Source organism: Platalea leucorodia (assembly GCF_965183815.1).
Source record: "Platalea leucorodia genome assembly, chromosome: 1".
Lineage (NCBI taxonomy): Eukaryota > Metazoa > Chordata > Aves > Pelecaniformes > Threskiornithidae > Platalea > Platalea leucorodia.
The window spans coordinates 113003209-113025033 of record NC_138823.1 but is presented as its reverse complement, the minus strand read 5'-3'; the positions used below and the strand labels follow the sequence as shown (position 1 = coordinate 113025033).

The 21825-nt window shown below is 40.6% G+C and overlaps 1 protein-coding gene across 1 annotated transcript in view; it reads right to left on the bottom strand.

The window, feature by feature from the left end:
* The window catches only part of AMPH (amphiphysin), a gene marked incomplete at both ends in the record, with an annotated part of 123341 nt that overhangs the window by 52683 nt on the left and 48833 nt on the right, over positions 1-21825 (bottom strand). The window contains one exon of the mRNA XM_082331623.1: positions 11257-11337. Within this exon, the coding sequence (XP_082187749.1) occupies positions 11257-11337 (81 nt within the window). The remainder of the gene's footprint in view (positions 1-11256; positions 11338-21825) is intronic.

The following is a 21825-nucleotide window of genomic DNA, read 5'->3' as shown; positions in this document are numbered from 1 at the left end:
CCAAGTATTTTAACATTTTAATATTTTGCAAGCAAATAACTACTAAAAAACAATAGCATTAGTTATTTTGTTTAGCTTGGCTACTGCATCTCACAGTCTGCTGTGAAATCTCAACAGTTTCCTTGGCAAATATATCAAAATGATCTTTCTTTATCTTATACCAATAGCCTTTGAAAAACTCAGAATAGACAAAACAAAACAGGTTGCTTTACTTTATCTCTGACTGTATCACAAGTTGGACTTCACAGCTCCTAGGATTTGCAATAAAATCTGTGCTATGCTACAGCACATACTTCATTGCTAAAAAGCTGTTGTCCAGGACACCTTCAATAGCCTGAAGATTTTGGAAACACTCCACAGTTATTGGTTCCCAATATTCTTCAAATTATTTATTTAAGCAGTTGGAAACTATAGGAATATCAGCTTGCAGTCACATTTTCTCACATACAGCTACACCATATGGGAAAAGTCAGCTGCAAAATATGACTGACTGCTCTGGAGTTTTTCTCATATTTTTCGTGTGAAAGTTAAGACCCCAAAAGGCTGCATGTGTGAACACTTTAGAAGGCAGAGTCTCAACTGGTATAAGCTGTTGTAACTCCACTTAAGTCAAAGGACTTCTGATGTCAGTAAAGGATTTGCCATCAGCGGCAGTGATGTTCACAGCATTCAGACACAGAGAATCATAAGAAATTCAGGTTGAAAGGGACCATCTGGAGCTTAGAATCCATGTACCTGCAGCCACGTTAAATCCAAAGGGCGGTTCTCAAAAAACACTCACTTGCCTCCCCAGTACACACACTTGCAGATTACATCCACCAAACTCACTTGCCTCTCCCAGCTCCCTGCAGGGAACTGGAGGCTTTTAGAACTGGATTAAAAGCCCCCAGATTGCAATGCACCATAAGAAGAGAACAACTGTTTTAAGGTCCTGGAAATATTAAAGTATTTAGAAGGTAAAAATGCAGACTGAAGTCTGCAGTGGGCGGACTGAATTCACTTTATGGACTCGGTGAACAGAAGGTTGCTCTTGCGCTAATTTGATCTGAAGCAAAACTCCTTTTTGAACCTAAATCCATTAATCAACTAAATTCTGAGCACAGGAATAGACCCACCAGGGTGACTATCTGAGAAGCTGCTGAGCAACAGCAAGAGCACAGCAGGCACTCAGACCACCAATCTGTCTCTGGTTTGGGACCATATTTGACGCTCCAAGGAAAGGTAAATCCTCCTCTTGGTTCAGGACCAAAGTTACATATCAAAGCAGGAGTCAAACAGGCACCGGTTGAGTAACCGGTGGATTAAACCTCAGCCTTAATTACTTACAACACAATAGAAAGTTCCGAAAGTAGCCGTAGCTTGATGTTGTGTCCCTTAAGAAAATATATACATGTACATCTTCATACTGTTTAGTAAAAAGTACCACCCTAATGCATCAGAACAACACATTTTATTGTCCTACATAACATGGTAGCATCCTAACACTTCAGAAGCTGACTTTTTTCTACTTCTTTCCGTGCTAGAATGGGAGGTAGAGAGATGACAGAAGTTGTTGGCTTTCCACAGAGCAAGGCATTAAGTGAATGACACTGCCACAGGGGAAAGGAGATTGAACCCGGGGGCAGAACTTCTTGCTCTAAGATCTGAAGAGAAGTATCGGTAAACATGCTGCAGAAAAAGGAGGGAAATTCCCCTTTCATGCAGCCCAGTCTCCTCCTGGGAGGATCCCTTGTACTCTGAGAAGCCACATGAAGGTATAGAAATTCTCTTTCCAATTCATGTTTTCTTTGGCCTGAGCACCAGTATAACCTCTTAGCTTGTCGTAAAAATGGCAAGTAGATACAGCAACTCAATTCTTCATCATGGTCCAGCTGAACAGGTGCCCATACAATAACACTTTTTAGTTTTGAAGAATTTCTGATGTTTCAGAAGCAGCAAACTGCAGCTGGAAGGCTCAGAACCCTGTTAGCTGTCCTTATGTCCAGTAAAAGGTCTATATTTACTCATACAGGCGCCATTTGTCACTAACTAGCACAACACGAATGGCACGTCAGGGACACGCATTGCTCAAACACCATGTTTATAACCGTACTGCTGTGCAGTTTTATGACTGGTACCCTAAACCACTATGAGATCTGTTGTGGCTGGTTAGCGTCATGAGTCATCAGCAACCGCTGCTCAGGAAAACATAGAAGAAAAAGTCAAAGCAGTAAAGCATGATGCAAATATTTTGCCATATGTGCTGTTATGAATTCTGACAATTCATTCAAAAGAATAATTTTAGCACGAATCTCCCTCAGTCTAGGTTATTAACAGGTCACAAGCCACTGAAATAGCTAAGCAGCATAGAGCCGTATGAATTTTCCCTCATTAGCAAACGTCGTATGATACGTGACATTAAGGCACCCATGGCCAAGGGCCAGCTCCCACTGAATTTGTGAGAAAATCTCTCAGTTTCAATGGCAACAGAATTAGTCCTTTTGATAAAATACCAGAAATAAAAACTTGCATCAGAAGTCCTCAGCCCTGTGAATTATGCAAAATGTGCCTCTGGTCTACGCATTTTGCTATAGTAAACTCGCTGTTAGTGAAGGTAGATACACTTTTTTCACCTAACAGACGAATTAATATCCATGGGATGAAAATACTGCATTTCTGGCTCTGCACACCTTGCAAACCATGGCAAACCATAGTGGTTTCAAAAAGCGCTGTTTTTAAGATTGCCACATATTTAATATTCCCCCTTTTCGATGCTTACTGACACACTTTTTCTCCTTTCTGGTCTATCAGATGAAAGCATCTGGTGGCTCTGAAACCACTGCTCCAAGTATCTTCATTAAGGCCATCAATTTTGTTAAATGAGATGCAGCTTCTTGAAGGAGAATGAAAAGTAGGTGTCATTTTGCAGATGCTGTGCTCGTCTGAAATGAGATTTCCCAAGAGAGCACTGATGCTTCCTTTATCATTTCATAATTTCTTTTATTTCTTCTACATGAGGCAGCAAAATGAGTCAGAGTTTCATAATATGCAAAAAAACTCCAGAGAGAAATCTCAACAGCATACTTAATAGCAAACTTCTCACAATCAGGTTGTTTGATAACAGTGGACACGTTCTCAGTGGACTCCAGCACCAGAAATCACTACTCTTAGCTCACCTGGTCAAACTCAACATACAAATTTCCAGAAATCTATCAGGCAATCCTGCTAAACTGCACGTAAGAGCAAGGGAGGCATGCTGCCAACCCAAAACAACACCCCTCACTAGGAAAATTGACACAGCTCTCCACAGTGATGTTCCGAACAACAACTAGTTACTCTGAACACTGTAGCATACAGTCAGTGCTGCTGTCAGCTCCCCTTTTATACTCTCTGGTCCTATTACATGGTCAGTGTTACGTAGCCCATAAAGACACATGCACCCAGTCAGATAAGGAGGCTCGATGTTTCAGGATCTTGTCATCCACAGCCACAGGTCTTACACACTTTTACAGCAGCATTAAGCCTTTTCAATACTACTGATTCTTGTGCATGGTTAGTTTTGGTTTTCTTTTTAAAGAATATTATTTAAGCCTGTCTTAGCACTGGAATTAAGACAGAGAGAGCCACAGCGCAGTTGGCTGGAAGACTGAGGAGACCTACAAAAACTTAATGACTGAAACCATAAAGAACATGGTTTGTGTCTTACCAGCTTTTGCTTCCTGATGCATTAGAAAAATCGTTGCTTCCACACAGAAATTAAAGGCTACCTTGCCTCCATGAAAGCTGGAATTGGATGACCTATTTGCCAGGCATCATTTATTCACAGCTTTCCAGGAAGGACAGAAGAGTTTGATTTTTCTATCATGTCACATACAGGCTGTAAACACAATACATCTTTACAGGAAAGGTCAGCACAGCACATGCTTGATACCAAAACCAAATAAATCATTCCACTTCAGCGAGAGTCAAGAGCACTGTCAATGCTGAACCCTGAGCATAGGTTAATTAATAACCTGCCCCATAGAAATGCAAACCAGATAATTATTAATGCAGATCTAATACTGGAATTTTGTCGTTCCATCACTAAGACATCAGGGAAATACCTCAAAAGAAAGAATTTTCTGTATTACCTGGAAGACATCCTTCATTGTAATGTGCAGTTATTAGCCTCAATGTAAAGCAGCACTGTCTCTCTGTTTGCAAGTAGTATTTAGTGGTAGGTCTTTTAGGGAACTAAGAAGTATGAATGCAAAGGACTATTGCATTATGTGAAGCTTAAGAAAATAAGAGGCTACTGGGACAAATCTGTAATTCAGTATGAAATATACCTGCATACCAGAGTACCCTATTTTACCATTTCTCAGTCTCCTTATAGTTCCTAGAACTGTCTCCCAAATTTTGGAATCTTTTTCTTAAAGAAATAAATTTCTTCTTTTCTCTTTCTACAAGCTGTAAGAGACTTGAGTCTTGAATTGTCTAGTGCATCACTTGAAAGAAGTTACATTTGCAGCCTTCTCTGGAAACACTGAGGTTTTTGACATCCCAGTACCTACCAGGAGAGCACCAAATTTGTGGTCCAGCCACTAAGAAGGCTCAAGAGTAAGAATGTCATCGTTCTGGTTATTAAGTAACATGATGAGCTGAAGTAAACTGCATCAAATCAAACAGGCTTCTCAGACAATTCGGACTAATCCAAAAAGTATGAACTCTAAAGGTAAGAGCAGAGCGCTCTGCCCCATGTTAGTAGTAACTCCCAGTAATCAGGTGAGAAAGCTCTGTGCCTGCAGTGATGCTTAACTAACCAACCCTTCTACTGAACCAACAGTCTCTGTTTCAGATGAGGACTGAACAGAAAATACTTGGCACCCTCCTTTAACGAAATCCCAACCTTCTTGCCTCACAACTAAACCTCTCCCTCCCCAAGCTAGGATCCTACCTTCATTACCTATTACATCTTCCTACAAGCATACTCATGTCCTCAAAGTAGGGGCCAGACTAATGGTTTTAATGAAAATTTGGGGTGTCCAAAGACAGCAAGTGCAGAGTCTACAAGTCTATGGCTAAAAGCAATCTATACATATTAAATGTCAAGCTAGACTTTCTGAACAGGTACTTGGCCTCTGTTTATGCCTATAGCTGCATATCCATAACTAACATATATAAGCCATGTATTAACAGGTCGGGTAGAAAGCTGTCCAGAACTGTTTGTTGTGAACTGGATCGTGTTCAGTCCATGTGTTAAATCCCAGAGCTGGGCTATGTCAGCTATGCCCAGGGCCAGTTATCCCAAAGGGCTCCTGAAGAATCATATACCAGTCTGCTTTAAAAACAGTCAGAAATAACTTATCATGCAACTGCACTGCCCAGGAGAAAACAATTAGCACAGTTACTAAAGCTGCAGAGGCATAATAGTTTATATCCAAGGGGCAATCAAAACCAGCCCAGTGTGACAACAGTTTAGACTTTATATTTGGAGCAATCAATAGGTAGAATCAAAAAAGCAAAACATGGGATCAGCGCTCTCTCCTTTGAAGTGAGGAATTAGTTGGAATGGATCCAGGCTGTTCCTGCAAAGATAATTTTGTAGCATAAAACAGAGAATGTCACCTTCCTGGGTATCCTGCCTGACTGGAAATTAGCGAGGTTGAGATGAGATTTAACAGCACACTACGTCTCATCAAACCCTGAGAAAAATGGTCCCTCAGACAGAAGATAATTATTAAACATACACTTCAGGATGAAATGGTAATCAGCAGAGAACCCCCTCCCATAGCCCCCAAAATACTTCGCACATTGTATTGCTTGTATTTGGCTTAGTGGTCATCCAGTATCTGAAGTACGCTTTGGGACTGCCCCTGAAAAGATGGCCTGTCAGATGTAGCTCCTCTGAATGCTCTTTGCAACTACTTCTTGGCGTGCAGAAAAGAAGCTCCCTCCCACCAGTCTAGATTGTGTTTTCCTGTGTCTGGCTTACTTCAGAGTATCTATCAGGGACAGCATTTGCATCAACTGTGTTTAGCAAACGAGTATCACAAGTATCAAGAATCCCCTCCAGTTTAGTATGGGATTCCACAGACAACCAAGAAAATCTGGGTATCAGCTAAGGGAAAATAGGCTGTCCCAGTCAGAGTAATTTTGATGCTCACACTTTTTGTTTATTGCCTGGGTTCTTTTCTCCATCTGCAGCCCATGCACAAGATCAGTAAAATAACCGGTCTAAGGGGGAGGACATAAGGTAGGTTTAAAGATGGTCACATAGATATGTAGGATGCCTAACAATTCCCAGAGGAAAGAAGGTGTTGCAGGACACATTGAATTTCATGGGATTACAACACATATTGAAGCTCCCCTTCTTCATCATGGCCTTCATTCAGCTCCAGATTAAGACACCTATGACTGTCTACATGAGTTGGGTGCCTCTCCTCCTCTTCAAGCTGATATAGACCTCTTCAGTGAAACCTGTGGAGTCAGGAGGGCAATTAAGAAAACTCTAAAGCCAAAACCATTCACTCAGCGTAACTGCCTAGTCCCTTTTGTGATGCCCGCAAGACATCCACAAATGGCAAACACGACCTGTCCTAAGGGACCTGCCAGCTTTGTTGAACAACATTTGGAAGCCAGGGACGACACACTAGGGCCTCACAAGTGGCAACAGATGCCAACATTTAGACAAGTGAGATGCAGCTGAAGCATGTGCCCCCTAGGCATGCAGACCTGCACGCCCATGACATGGCTCAGGGAGGGACTGTGGGCCCAGGGCTGAGCTAAAACGGGACTCCTAGGCCCATGTGCAGGGTTAGGGGTCCCAGATGGGGCTGATCAGAGCCATTAAGGCCCACAGATGCCCCCAGGTGACTGATGGGTTTCTGTCTTGGCCCTCCAGACCACACTACCCAGTTCGGCACAAGCATCTGGAAATAGCCAAATCAAACACAGACACCCACATTCAGGTGTCGCAATCTGGAACAGGATGACCCTCCAGGGGCAGGGTTCAGCTTCCAAAACGTGTGTCTGTTGCCACTGGAGATGCTACGTGGTGCTCAAGAGGACAAGGGAGCCAGCAGGCATGACACAGGACTGCAGGTAGAGCCACGTGCCTCTCTTTGGAGAAACCACTGCGAGCCAGGTGAGACATCGTGAGGCTCATCTGGTGCCTATGTGTAGGTGGTGAATCTCATCTTTGGTGTCTTAGGTCATTAATGAATTGTAAGAAATCAGTGGCACTTCTGACGCAAAAAGAGCACTTCAATGAATGTTAATTGTCCCACAGAATAACTTTAAGTCAATGTCATGCCACAGCTGTAAGGCAGCTAAGCGTGTTTGTGTGAAATGAAGACCTAGCCAGGCTGAAACTTTTCAGGACCCCTAACAATTACACCCGATAAGCAGCTCTTACTGTGAGGCACACATTAAGTAAAGCAGTCCACAGAGCAGGTTCTGCTCACTCAACAACCGTAAAAAAAAGGCTCTTCATTTTCACCTAATTCTATAAACTAGGAACAACAGCACTTGACGTTTTACTTTATTCTGACAACATGGCATGGGCAGCTGCTTTTGTAGTAGCAATTGGTATATCTGTGTGTACATATACAATACATAATGGTTTTAAACATTAAAATATATTTTAATTGTAGTCTGTAAAATAAAAGAAGTCTCATAACTACATATGGAAAAATAATGAGATGTAAATATGCATAGACATGAGTATTGATCTCTTACAAAAACGAAGCAAGCACTGTGAGTCATTAAAATATACTTGGGGATAAGGGAATTTCTACTTTACTTCCTATCAAAAAAAGAAAGTGGAAGATACAGTTGCTTGAACAACAGAATAGAGATGAAATTTCAGGTAAAACCCCAATGGACTTGATGATATTTTCACAGTGGAGAAATACACAGGAATTGTCTCTTTTTCCCCCTCTCTGAACTTCAGGGTTGATTAAGAGGTTGAGCACATCCACAATTAGCTGTGCAAAGAGAAATGTCTAAGCCTCAAGAAATTTCTTGCAATACACTGAATATCTGTGTTATATTTAAGTTTATATATGTTTTGTTTGTTCCACAAGTTTTGATTTAGAGTGGTAATTTCCAGTTTACAACTTAAGTGGAAGGTGAATAACAGCTGTATTCACTGTTAAAAATCAAAATGTTTTTCCTGTTGGCTTCAGCTGCAGCAGTTTCTGATAGGGAAAGTCCTGAGGCTCTGCAAAGCCTGCTCTGTTCTCTCCAGACATGGAATGACTCAGTTTCTCCATGGTGATTCATCTGGGTAATTCAGCTCTGAGTTGTCACATGCAGAAGGGGCTCTTATCCAGCTGTATTCAGAAAGAGATGGGAACAGATCGCTGCGGAGCCTAAATGAGCTTTTTCTACAGATAGGTCTGCTGGACATATCCTTACACAGAGCCTTCTGCTGAGTTTAGTACATACCCACCATCCAATCTGCTATTCAGTCAAGGAATAGCATGTTAGGATTTCAGTTTTTCAGTTATCCGTTTCCTGGGTAATGAGCTCTTTCCTTTCCCTGAGCTGAAGTGGGAGTCCTCATTTATTGTCTTTGGAGAATATTCATAAAAAGATCATTCTATCCATAAGACCAGTTGACATCCCAAGTGTTGCAGGCTCAATAAGGCAGGGAAACAAGAAAAATAGACCACTTTCACAGCTTTCAGCTTACCAGGATTGCCAGAGCCCACATGGCACCAGCTGCTACAAACAACTTAAAAGAGTTGTTAAAAGAGACACAGAACTGAAGTGACAGCCTTCCTCAAAACCAAATGTAGGTAAACGAGATGGCCAGGAAACAGCCAAATCACTGCTAAATGAGACTGTAAGAAACAAAATAAAGTTTGGACCTTCTCTCAAACTGCCTCTGCCATAGAAAGGCCTGGTTAGGTCAGCAACCATTATGGAGACAAATAATCCTGGAGGGAACTGTAAAAGATGGCACAGACTGTAACAGGGATGGTTCTGCTTGCAAGTCACCTGAATGGCCCACATCAACAGTTCAGTCGACCTCAGCACAAGGATCAATCACCCAGACTGCCTTTTTATTCTTTAATACCTAGAATTTATTCTTTCTTTTTCTAAAGGAAAGGCTCTAGAGTTGCAGAGATAATCTTGAAAGCAGGACTGAATGTAAGCCAAGAAGAGATGGCTGCCTGAGTTCACAGAAGATAGCAGTTCTGCAAGGTATTAATCAGTAAGAGTGATCATTCAGAACCACATCGTAATGCTTCATATCTTTGCACTGCTAGTAAGTTGTAGATGAAAGCATGGACAAAACTAAGAAAATTTAAGCCATTTATATGCTTCTTATTGGTGAACATGGCAGAAACAGTGCTTTTGCAGCATTTTTTCCCCTTGTACTTGAAGAACTAAGCACAACAGAACTCCTTGAGAGCGAGCCCAGCAGAGCACAGTAAGCACATGTGATTAGTTTAATAAATATAGAGTCTCTATCATTTGGTGTGCCCGTGGACCTAGCCTAATCTGCATGTCCCCCTCAAGAGAGTTGTAGTAGTTCCCTCTGTACTCACTCCTCCCTACCCAATTCCTCCCCTGGTCACAAGTCACATTCGCATCCGGATTTAGCACCGTGCGTTCCTGCAGAGTCCTTGACTGCTTATTACTGCCTCTCTGTACATCAAAAGAGGAGGAAATAAAAAGCAAGAAATGCTAAGATCCTCCTTAGCCCTTAGCAAGACTTTCAGCTGAAAATCACCATTATGGAAGATTCTTGGTAAAGGACAGAAAAAACAAACACTTGAGATAATTTTGCATAAAAGATTTTTTTCTCTTTCATTTCTCTTTTTTAATTTCACCCAGAATTTTTAGGTAAAAAATATCCCACAAAACTGTTTCTTCATGGGGATGCTCCAGCTGCTGCTTCTGCACCCAATCAGAACCCTACAGATGCACCTTATTTCTAATAACACAGTTACTAGCTGTGCAAACAGCTGGGATATTGACAGCAAGGATAAGCAGCAACATAAGGACAATCAAGAAGAAAGAAATGCTCCATTGATATCCCAGCATACTTGGAAAAGAGGAAGGGGAAGCAAAGGGAAAATTTAACAACTCTGCAGAGTTTCAAAGCTTTTGAGTGCCTCTTCAGGCCTATTAAATCCCACCATCTTCCTGACCTCAAGAAATTTGAGTGAGGAACCACCCTCCTCAGAGAAACAGGTTCTTTTTCTTCCCATCATTGCCATCTTTGGGGAAGAGCAAAGATCTACACAACAGGCCAGTGGCTCTCGAAACCTCACTCCCTCCTACACTGAGAGAGGAAAATAAAGGCTAAGTGACCATAAGATAGAAAACAGTTAATAAGCATCCCAGCAGTCAGGATGCAGGGTTTGTATTTACATGGAAAGGACAGAAGTGCATGTGGCAGATAGATAGGACTGATTCAGGGCAGAAATTGCAAACGCTGACATGAGCCAATTTTTACATTGTGTAAAATGCGTGGGAGTAGTTCCCTCACTCTCCAGTGCCTTTCTCTATGAGCTCTAAATGACAGCTCACAAAGACAACAGATACCTCAGTTTGTATTTACATAACAAGATTATTTTCTTGGTTGCATTAATGCAGCTCATAGTAGGCATTAATGTGTACTAGAAAGCTACAATATAATTAATCACAATTAATCACCTCAGAGCCAAAAAGTCTGTCCAACAACACAAGGAGTATAAGAGGTTAGAATTTAGGATTGCATTTGGAGTAGATTACAAACTCTTCAGGGCACCCTCGTTTTCACGTCTTGTGTTTACAGCACTAAGAGCAATTGAGCGCTGCTCCACAGCCCCCTGCACCGACAGGGAGCGTAACAACACACAGCAGTCTGAAACTATTCATTTATTCACTTTGTATAAAAATGGTATTATTATATACCACCGATGAAAACTATGCACAAAATGAAACCAAGGAAATACATCTCTTCTTTGTAAGATGGCAACTACAAAGCTGTACTTAGTCGTGGTTGGGTTCTGCTCTCAATTACACTGTTGAAAATGTGCAGTCTCTCCATTGGTCCCAAGCAGTTTGAGCATGATATATCATTACAATATGTCCTCTTATTGTGATCGCATTTCTTAGCCCTCTGCATGCACAAATTCAACTGTTCTTTCCGTTTGAAAATAGCAGAACAAAATCTTATACCCCCCCCAAAAAAATCTTTTTACCTGTTACCCCGTAATATCTTCTTCAAAATCAGCAAGTTCAAACACACTGCATTCTTCTTAAGACACAATTAAAGAAACTGAAAAAGTAACTGACCTCTTGCCGTTTGAAATTTTGAACGTATTCTTCAAACTGTTCGTCTTTTGTTTCATCTGCTTTTCCTAGTTTTTGAAGTACCTATATTGAAAATAAAAAGAAAAAGGAATAAATTAATATTTATGTCACAAAACAAAAATGCTGCTACTTTCAACACTTCTGTTCTTGCAGTTAGACTTAAATAGCATTTTATTTTTGTGGGTGTTGAGTGCTCTGCTGTTTCCGAAATTCACACGGGAAACCATTTTGTCAAAATAAAAAAGGATAAAAGCAGGAGTATGGTGTGTGTATGCGTATGTGGAAATACACTTCAAAGTATGGAGTCCCTGGAGGGGTACGTGTTTTTTTTTTAATGAAGCAACTTTTCTTTTAGCAAAGAATCCCAGGGTTTCAAAGCAAGGAAGAATGAGAGAAATTTGCTGGCACTGCAAGTTGTCCTCCTGTTCAGACAGAGAAAGAAAAAAAAAAAAAAAAAAATCAAATTTCATTAGGTTTTTCGTCTGTTTATGGCTCATTACATCAAATGGTATTAACACTATCCTTATCTGCATGATTTTCAACATCAAGTCAAAGAGTGAGAATAAAGAACTGTAAGGCTGCATGAGAAAATGTTACAGCTGATGCTTATTTAAAAATTCTGTTGGTGTTCATATTTGCTCTCCTCATTAATTCAGCAATGGATTGTCATCCACTAGATAATAAATACACAGCAATAATGGCTATTCGTGTGATAGCAATCTCAAAAGTAATTTGACACCGCTACACTTTACACTGTATTTAACTACAATAAATGCATTCTATTATTAAATCCCAGCACTATCCATTCATTTTAATATTGAAGACTTATACGTAGCAGCAAATAGGCTTCTTGTCAAGCAACCTATAGAGTACTGTATGTGGATGAACCATCTCGCACAGTGATGTTAGGATTGCTCTCCCATGACAAAGTGTCCAAACTTCCAATTTTCACAGGAAAACACAAAAACAAATGGAAAAAAACCCACAGAATTGAAACAATAGCAATTAGCTGATACTGTGAATAAACATATAAACATCCCCTCCCATGCTCCTGAAAACAGTCCTGGCACGTTCTCTCTCCGACTGCCTGCCTCTCCCAACCCCAGCCAGCCCCACACCATAAAACCAGGCTGCACAATGGTGGGGTGAGCATTGATACAGTGGAAACTGGGGATCAAGATGATCATGAAGGTGATGCAACGCTACCTGTGGACCTGGCATGTGGAACTTCAAGGAAGTTTTGACATATTTACAGCAGAAAGACAGAATGACATCAGAGAGGAAAAAAAGACAAAGACTAGCCTTTTGCTGCCTAGAGCTGTGTTTTAGCTTTTCATTGCCCTGGCTCATTTGGGCATTTCAGGTTGCTTTTAAGCCTGCTGACTACTCTCAAAGACCTCATACGCTCTCAGTGCCAATCTCTTCATAAAATATTAAAAAATATCACAGATGGTTTTACAGAGGAATCATCTAATTTAACATTTCTACTCATCACAGGCCTTCACATTGCTCCTTGTCACGAATGAGCCAAACAGTCTGCCCCCGACTGCGGTACAACTTTGATCCACACCAGCTCTCTGAAAATCCAACATTTAATTTTCAAAGCGGTGGCTGCCAGGTAAGCCTCCTGACCGCAGCAATACATTCAAGCCATGTTCACAGGAACAAGTAGCAGGCAGTAACTCCTACAGTTAATTGGAGTCTGAGCAATTTATAACATGGGTAACAGGCCACAGCAAAAAAGGTTGCCACGACAAACTCTTTTCTCATTCCCAAAATATTAATGGCACATATCCATGTCCCCAGATTTGCACTCAGGTCCAATAGCGCAAGGCTCAGAGGAGAACAACTTACCTCTCACAGCACTTACCTCCTATGGTTTGGGTTTTTTATCCTATCTCCAACTTTCAATTTCTCTACAGGTATTTGGCTGAACTGAGACTAAAATGCAGTCTTAGAACTTGGCCTCTGCAAACACCAACCCTGATCTTAATCGAGGGTTACATTAAATAACCGTTAATATCATAGCTTCCAGATTTTCCTAATCTTAACCCAATCCAGAACGCAAATATTCATTATAGATATGCCATGTGTTTGGAACTGTAAGTTCCAAGCCAGAGGCTTGGCATCAGCTAGTGATACTCGCCCTCATGCGACTCCCGCAGCCCATGCAACACACACAGATAACTAGGGTTCACTCACTCTTTTCCTAAATGCAATCCTAATCCTAACCCTAACGCCACAATCATATATAGAGACAGCTGAGCAGACTGGGGCTGGAATAAACTACTCCTCACAGGCCCCTTTCGGTCCCATCCACATAGCCCCATGGACCACTCAACATGTAGCCCAGCCTTTTACAACCAACCTTTTCCTAATTTTAAGCGTAACTTTACCACTGGTAGTCTAAATAGAAAGGTGACCAGACTGAGGGTAAGTCTTAGAAACTGATCTACCTTTCAGCACTTATTTGTGCACTTCTGTCTCAAAGTGGAAGTCTCTTGTCAACAGAAGTCTACAGTTTGTAGTTTATTTTTGCTCAGTTTGGTTCCTACCTGCAGAGTGTCTTTGGGATAGGCTTAAGGCAAGATGAAGGTTTGTCTATGCTACACACAAGTTCTTCTGACTCCAACCCCTCCTGTGGACAGGCTGAAATAAATTTTAGACACATTGTTCATCTTGTTATATAGAGTACCTGGGTCAAGATTAGAGTCAGGGTCTGGTTTAGGGCTAGGGTTAGGAAAAGGAAAGCAGACAGCCTACTACCATTAGGTTTAAATATTGGTCAGGAGAAAGTAGACTTAAAACGCCCCAGTTACTGGAAAGCATCTGATGGCCCTTAAAGGTAAAACAAAGGCTGTGCTCAGGAGCAGCAAGTGCCTAACCTCCCCCTTCAGCCTCAGTTCAATCACCCTTCTAGATAAGGATTAGATTCGGTAACAGAAATAGCTCAGTTTATTGGTGGCCCCTAAGGACAGGAGAAGGGTAAATGGACAGTGTTTTACAACAGCCTTGGAGTGCTCTACAAGGTGGCAAAGAAAGGAGATCTGGACGGTTAAGTGGCTAATATTTTATTTTAGGTCCATGTGGTAGGTAACCCATATTATGGATTTGGATTCAGGCATTAGAAAAAGAAAGAGCAGAGGAACCAAAGCTGTTGCTGAACATTCAGTGGCCCATAGGGCTAGAATGAGGCCTGGACTCAGAGAAGGCAGGTGGCTAGCATTTTTTTTTCTTTCCTCTTAGCATGCCCACACAGAGAAATAATATTTGGGGTTGGGGTTAGGAATATCTATCAATGTGTATGAACAGCCAGTACCATTTAAAAGAAAATAATTTTTAAAAAATTAAAGAAACAGACACGAAATGAATCTCAAGAAATATTCTGCAGTCAAGTACTCTGTAGTCTTCTGAGGACTGTATAAAATAATGGTGAACATGATCACCCTATCCAAAAAAGAAATAGGTAAAAAGCTACCCCATTTCATACAATTAGACTAAATCAACTAAATCATTAAATCAACTACATCATTAAATCACCTAAATCACTAAATCATTACTAAATCAACTACCAATCAACTACTACTAAGTCTTCTCTTAAAATGCTATAGAAAGCCAAAAAAAAAAAAAAAAAAAAAAAAGAGAGAGAGAGAGAGACAAGAATTTGAAACAGCTGTTTTATTTTTTTCTTTATTTAACTGTGGTCTCCAAACGTGATAGCATACAATTTGCTTAATGCACTAAATTACTTTAAGGATCTAAAATGAATAACAGTGTTAACCCAGCATGTCACTAAGAATATATGAACTAAATAATTAAGTCCAATTAGCATTGAGACCGCAGTAAAAGCTAAATTTGATCTGATGGTAAACCTAGATGCTGTTGAGTGAATACATGTATAGACGAATTGTCTGGCAACGGGGTACTGAGATAAATAAATGACAGATTCTACACAAACCCACAAAATTTGAGTAAGGACATCAAGCATGTCTGTTATCATTCATAAATGTCATCAACAGTACATGTCTAGACACAAAATGCAACAATATTTCCATTTGGAGATGTTGTATCTTCAGTAACCCATTTGGAAGACAGAAGACTAAACAGTTCTCTTATAAAGTCATCTAAGTACCTTCACTTACCAAATAATACATTTAAGTTCTATGAGGATCTGAAGTGTTGGGAAGAAAAAGTCAATAATTTGCTGATCTTGAATTAAAACGATCAGTGGTGCAATGACTGTGAAGTGAATGTTGTTAAATGCCTGCAACATGCCAAAGAAAAGAAAGGAATATAATAGAAATAAATTACAGGTGAGCTTGAGTAAGCTCGATTAGATTGAAAACTCACATTTTGTGGCAAGGATGACAGTGTTATAATAAATAGCTGCTGAGACTACCACCCTGACAGGCCTACCCATCCTCCCCTAAAAAAGTTTCCAAGACTATGACAATTCAAGGAAGAAAAAAAAAAAAAAAGGGGGGGGGGGGTTGTAAAAAAAAAAAGAAACTAAAGAAACTGATTCTCTAATGTAAACTGTGGCCATCCAGGAGCTGCCTCAAGAGCAGCTCAGCTCCCTGTACAGCAGCAGCAGCAGGGTGAACAGGAGCTGGCAGTAACCTCATCAGACATCCCAACATGTGTCATCCTCAGTTATGCATCAGTATTCTTAAAGAACAACCAACACATTCAAAGTCACTCATGGCAGGAAGACATGACTGATCAGACAGAACTACCCAGGACAAGACTTTACCAGAAATTCCCAGGACTGTTAAATCACTGAAAAAGCTAAGCTAATCTAACTCGCCACAAGTAGCACTATTTAAGATTACAGAATAACCTCAGTATGAAAAGCAAGACAAACACTTGCAAGAGTCCAAAACCATTGTCATGGACTCACTGCCCAAATCTTTTGAGAATAGCAAAGTGCTCCAGATCTCAACGGATGCAAACTCATGCACCTATAACACTGTTCCACAACGCTCTTCTTCAGCATGTAAAAGAACTACTAGGGCTTGTCATTGTTTAACCCCAGTCGGCAACTAAGCACCACACAGCCTCTCGCTCGCTCCCCATCCCCAGTGGGATGGGGGAGAGAACTGGAAGAGTAAAAGTGAGAACACTTATGGGTTGAGATAAGAACAGTTTAATAATTGAAATAAAATAATATCATAATAATAATTTTAAAAACTTGTAATAAAGAGGGAGAAATAAAACTCAGGAAAAACAAGTGATGCAACCACTCACCACCCATCAACCGACACCCAGCCAGTTCCCGAGCAGCGATCCCTGCTCCCCAGCCAACTCCCCCCAGCTTATATACTGGGCATGACATCATATGGCATGGCATAGCCCTTTGGCCAGTTTGGGTCAGCTGTCCTGGCTGTGCCCCCTCCCAGCTTCTTGTGCACCTCCTCGCTGGCAGAATATGGGAAGCTGAAAACTCCCTGACTTAGTATAAACACGGCTTAGCAACAACTAAAATGTCAGTGTGTTATCACATTGTTCTCATGCTAAATCCAAACCAGAGCACTGTACCAGCTACTAGGAAGAAAATTAACTCTATCCCAGCCGAAACCAGGACAGGGCTGCATGAGTAATATGTGCAGATTTCCAAAGAAGTTTCAATATGGTACTTCTGGGCAGAAATTGGTTAAAATGAAAGCAGACCATTCAGGAGAAATCATTTTAGACTTATCTATGTGCAAAACATTATAAGGATTTCAGCAAATGCTCACAAAAATGAAAGAAGTATTTGTTCAATATAAAACAAGCTTTGAAAGAAGATTCTTATGTTGCACGACAAGAACCTGAGGTGAAAAAAAGAAACACAACAGGGTAAGTTTGAAGTAAACGTGACTGTATTTCAACTTACCCTACTACAAAATAGTATATGACAACTTATATGGCAAACATATAATGACCCCAAGCTTACCACATCCTGACAGTAATTTCAGACAGACAAAAAAAAAACCCCTACCCCACAAAACCCAACCTCTCCCCCCCAAAAAAAAACAACCACACGGGCACCTCCAAGCTTAAAAAGACAAAATTTTTCATGTGATGGGATGCTATACAAAGCATCCAATGCCACAAAACCATAAAAAAGTGTCACATTAGAAAAGCTAAGCATGATCCATGATACCCAGATGGTATTTGAGAAGTGTAGGAACAAAGTTTAAGTAACCCTGTTTGTTCCAGAAATAAAAGCTGGCTTGGAAGACAACATATCAAAGTATCAAATCTGCAACAGAACTAATTCCAAAATGTATCTACGGACTCTCACTCAAGCACTAGGCAGGGTGCTGAACACAAGAAACAGAACAAGAACTCAAGACTCACTGAAGCCACATGAGATTCCCACCTCCTCACCGTTAGCACATGGGTAGCTGAAGTGAAATCAGAGGGAGAATCGTTACAAGGATGCTACCTGGTCATTCCCCTGCAAAGAGGGGCAGGAGGAGACAGTGAATTGGATTACAGATAATGTAAGTGTAATGCTGATGGACCCATATGCTTGGTCCACCTAATAAAAGGTCTCCTCAGAAAGAGGTAACATTCATATCTATCTACTCAAGATCTACTTGGGTGGCATTTAAAAACAAAACAAAATTTCTTTTACCATGATATCAAAGTCTATAGTCTTATCCTTCCTCCATTTCACTCCAGCACCGAAATCTCAAAATATGGTCAGAAAAAGAAGATGGGCAGAAAGGTATTTTTAAATATTGTTACATGGTAGGATTAAAATATGCGCAATGTATTTCATAAAAATTAGATGGAATTTCCTAATTAGAAAAATAATAAAGAAAAGATTCTTTAAAAACTTGTTAAATTTTTGTCTAGTGCTGTTCTTTGTTTTCTCTTTGTTTTTTGGGGGTTTTTTTGTGGTTTTTTTGTTGTTTTTTTTTTTTTCCCTGAGCAAAGTTATAATTGTATATAAGCAATAGGCATTTTAAAAATCTAAAGTCCAAGAGCTTTCTGGTATTGTATTAATTTCTGCAGAAATTAATTTGCATAGAATATAATTTAAAGTCTCAGGGTATGTGTGCAAAGCAATTGTTGTTATCATAGGTGGGGAAAGTGAGTCATGGGGTAAACAAGATGGGTTTTGTTTGGGGTTTTAGGGAGGTTTTTTGCTCCAAGAATTTCCATTTGAGAGTGCTAGAGTAAGTTTCTGACTAAACAGAGCAAACAATCAACATTCTTTGGCTTTCATGCTAGTAAGTTAGGCAGCTGAGCACTTTAGGGAGAAAAAAAGCAGTATTTAACACTTTATTTTTAGGGTGAAAGCCTTGGCTTTCCAAACAAGGTCAGTTTTTTGGCCTAGCCAGAAACCATACCATATTTAACATTATTAAGATTTCAGAGAGTAAGTAGATCAGCAACCAGAACATACCCAATAAGTATAAATTACCATTTTATCACGGAGTTAAGATACACATCTGAAATAGCACAGTGTATTGCTCAGTTTCAATTCTGCTATGACTGTTTTGATCCCAACATAGCTCCAATGCAACAGGCTCAATCACTTCACTTTTCCAAGAGGTTGACTGAATTTCATACTTTCCACGCTATACAGCCTATACACTTTCCAAGAACTCAGGCTTACCTTTGTATTGCTGCTGCTGCTGCTATTCCACCATTCCTTTCCTGCAGAAACAGCAGCTGACAGTGACAAATGTTTGCCCAAGCCTCTGTTCTCATTAATATCTGCTGGAGGGTTGTGGAAAAAAATCCTTTTGTCCTTGACAGACTCTCAAAACCCTGAAAACCTGTTTAAAACAGCACACTGAGCATTTTATTAAGAAGGCTATAGAAAATGCAGAAAGACACTACAATAAAGCTCTACACTGATAAGTAATTGCTTCGTGTGGTGCTGGTTTATGGCAGAACCACTCCAGGCATCCTGAGGAGTGCAGCTGGCCACCAGGCAGAGATGAGAGCTGAGTCAAGCAGGGTGATGCTGTGGCCTGGTTTTGAAGTCTCAAGAAGATCCACTGGTGTGTAAAACACCGAGATGACGATTTAAGAAAACATGCTTTAGATCATTAAGAAGCAAACAATGACCCTCCAACCTACAACCCTCCAACCCAGAACACACAACGCTTTTTTAAAAGAAAGTATTGCTGTGGAGATGGCCAATAGATTTACAAGAGCTCCATCAGACACAGAAGGAAACAAAAGACTTGCAAGAAATGCCTATGCTCTCACCCCCCTCTGACCACTCTGTCTTCTTCCTCATCTTCAGCAGAATCTGCAGTCTGGATTGTTTCCGTAACTGATCTTAAGAAACGACTAAAGTTAGCGCAGGTTTCCAGATCAACGTTAGGTGATCTGTAGTTACCACCCCTTTTTTCTGTGCACACTTGCGGTATTAACAATACAGAGAATTCCTGAGCATTCAGTAAATTAACCCAACCTTCGTTGTTACATTATGTATCTCATATCCCTATTATTGTACTGGTATTTGTTCCCCAGCCTCCCATTTAGGTCTCCTCTTAAACTGGGCAAAATAATCCTCATTTGCCCACCATTTACAGTTGGATTTCATTGCTGAAGTTTGAGACACTGGATCATATACTAGGAGAAAGGCCATGATGGTAAACTGCAATTTAGGAATGTACCATTTAGTGGGGGACTGCAACTCCACAACTGCTATCCTAATATATGAGAGAGGCAATTCCTGCTGTCCAGGGTCACAAAGCAAACAAGAAGTCATATTCTGAACTGCATTAATGCATGAAATATGGCCCAAGCAATGGAAGAGGGCAGCTGCTAGGTACCAGGCACTCTCCGGTATGGAAGAGCATACAAATGACTCTACAGGTCAGACTAATTGTCCATATAATCTACCAACCTCTCTCCACCCCCTCCCTAAGAAGATGCCTAGGGAAGATACACAAGTGTGCAGTGACACTCCTGCAGAACCCTCTCCCAAACCCTAACAAACTGCATTTCAATGAATTCCTGATGTCATCTCCTTACATTTTATAGCCCTGATGGATTTTTCTTATTGATGGATTGTCCTGCTGCTTGTGAAGCTCTGGTAAGGCATTTGCTGTTTCAAGAAGCATGAAGGTTCACTTTTCTCATAACTGGTTTTCTCTTGCTAATTTTTTGTCAGCTTTTGCTTGCTGGTGCTTTGAGTATTGTAAAATACCACGATGCCTGGGAACAGTTTGCTAACAAACGAGAAGAGTACTGAATAATATCCAGACAAGCATAAAATACTATGATAAGGTATGTTCTCTTAATCAAAATTGAAATAGGGAAACGTGGTCTTTCTACACAGCTTAAATGACAAATGTGAACATTATGCTATGAGAGATGATTATAATAACCTTTCTGCAAATTACAGAATCTAATTGTACATCATTGCCCAGATGACGTAAAAATGCTCTAGAGAGATCTACAAAATAAACAAGATTATGATTCCTCTGAGAACGAAGCCACAGACTTCTACATTAGTCCTTGGTCATTTGGTTAAAACCAGAAAGTACTTTACAGAGAGCACTGACTTGCACATCACAGGGCACAATGTATAGACCATTCCTCACCCTCTCCATGGAACATCCAGCAAATCCGGTCTACTGGAAATAGGCACCCTTGCAAAATTTAACCTAATAGTAGCTGGCTATCATTCTGCGTAAGTGAGATACTAAGAGGTCCAGCAGTAAAGCTTAGCTGGGCAGTAGGAATTTAAGGAAACTGAAGATGAGCTTTGGAGTTCACAAGGCCTTGCTTTGCTGATGAGAAGGGAAGGGATACTAACAGCTATGACAATGTACTGCTATAGACTTCTCCTACTTGTCCCTGAGGACCTTCACAGGGTTTAATGCTATGGAGCTCTCCTAGATGGTAAGGTGGCTCATCAGACACTCTCTGCATGTAATCTGAAAGGTGCTTATCCCCAGTGGATGTGAAAGCCTGGCACAGCTTCAAACAACTGCCATGTACTTCAAAAAACAACCTACAGAGAGGCAAGCTGTTAGACCAACTTTCCCCAGTCTGCTCTGTATAACTAGCCTGTATAACAGAGGACTGCATCCAGGTAGAGATGCTGGAATGGTGCATGGCAGGTGATTTTCATAGGATGTAGCTTAAAGAGAAAAACAAAATGGAAAGAAGCAAGAAACAATATAGACCAAGCTTAGATGTAGAGGAAAAAAAAAAGAGCAAGAAGTCAAAGACAAAATTAAGAGGGAGAAAAAGCATTAAGAGAATAGGGACCAAGCTAAAAGCAAAGAATCAACTTCGAGAAACTGTGGGTTTGATTCATTTGCCTCCCCGTAGGCATCTCAGATGGCACAGGATGTCTCAAACATCTCTGTGCAGGTGGCAAACATGACACAGGACCTATGAAAGTGTCTTCTGGTATAGCAGCTTGAGGCGAGGCAGGATGCAAGTCAAGCAGCCTACGTGTGGGCAGCTGAATTGAGCTATTAATATCATAGCGACATCTACAATCCTCAAACTTTTGAGTATTCTTTTTCCTCACAAAATCTCTTAATGCAATAATAGTTCCTTCCTTGCTCACTTTACCATCAG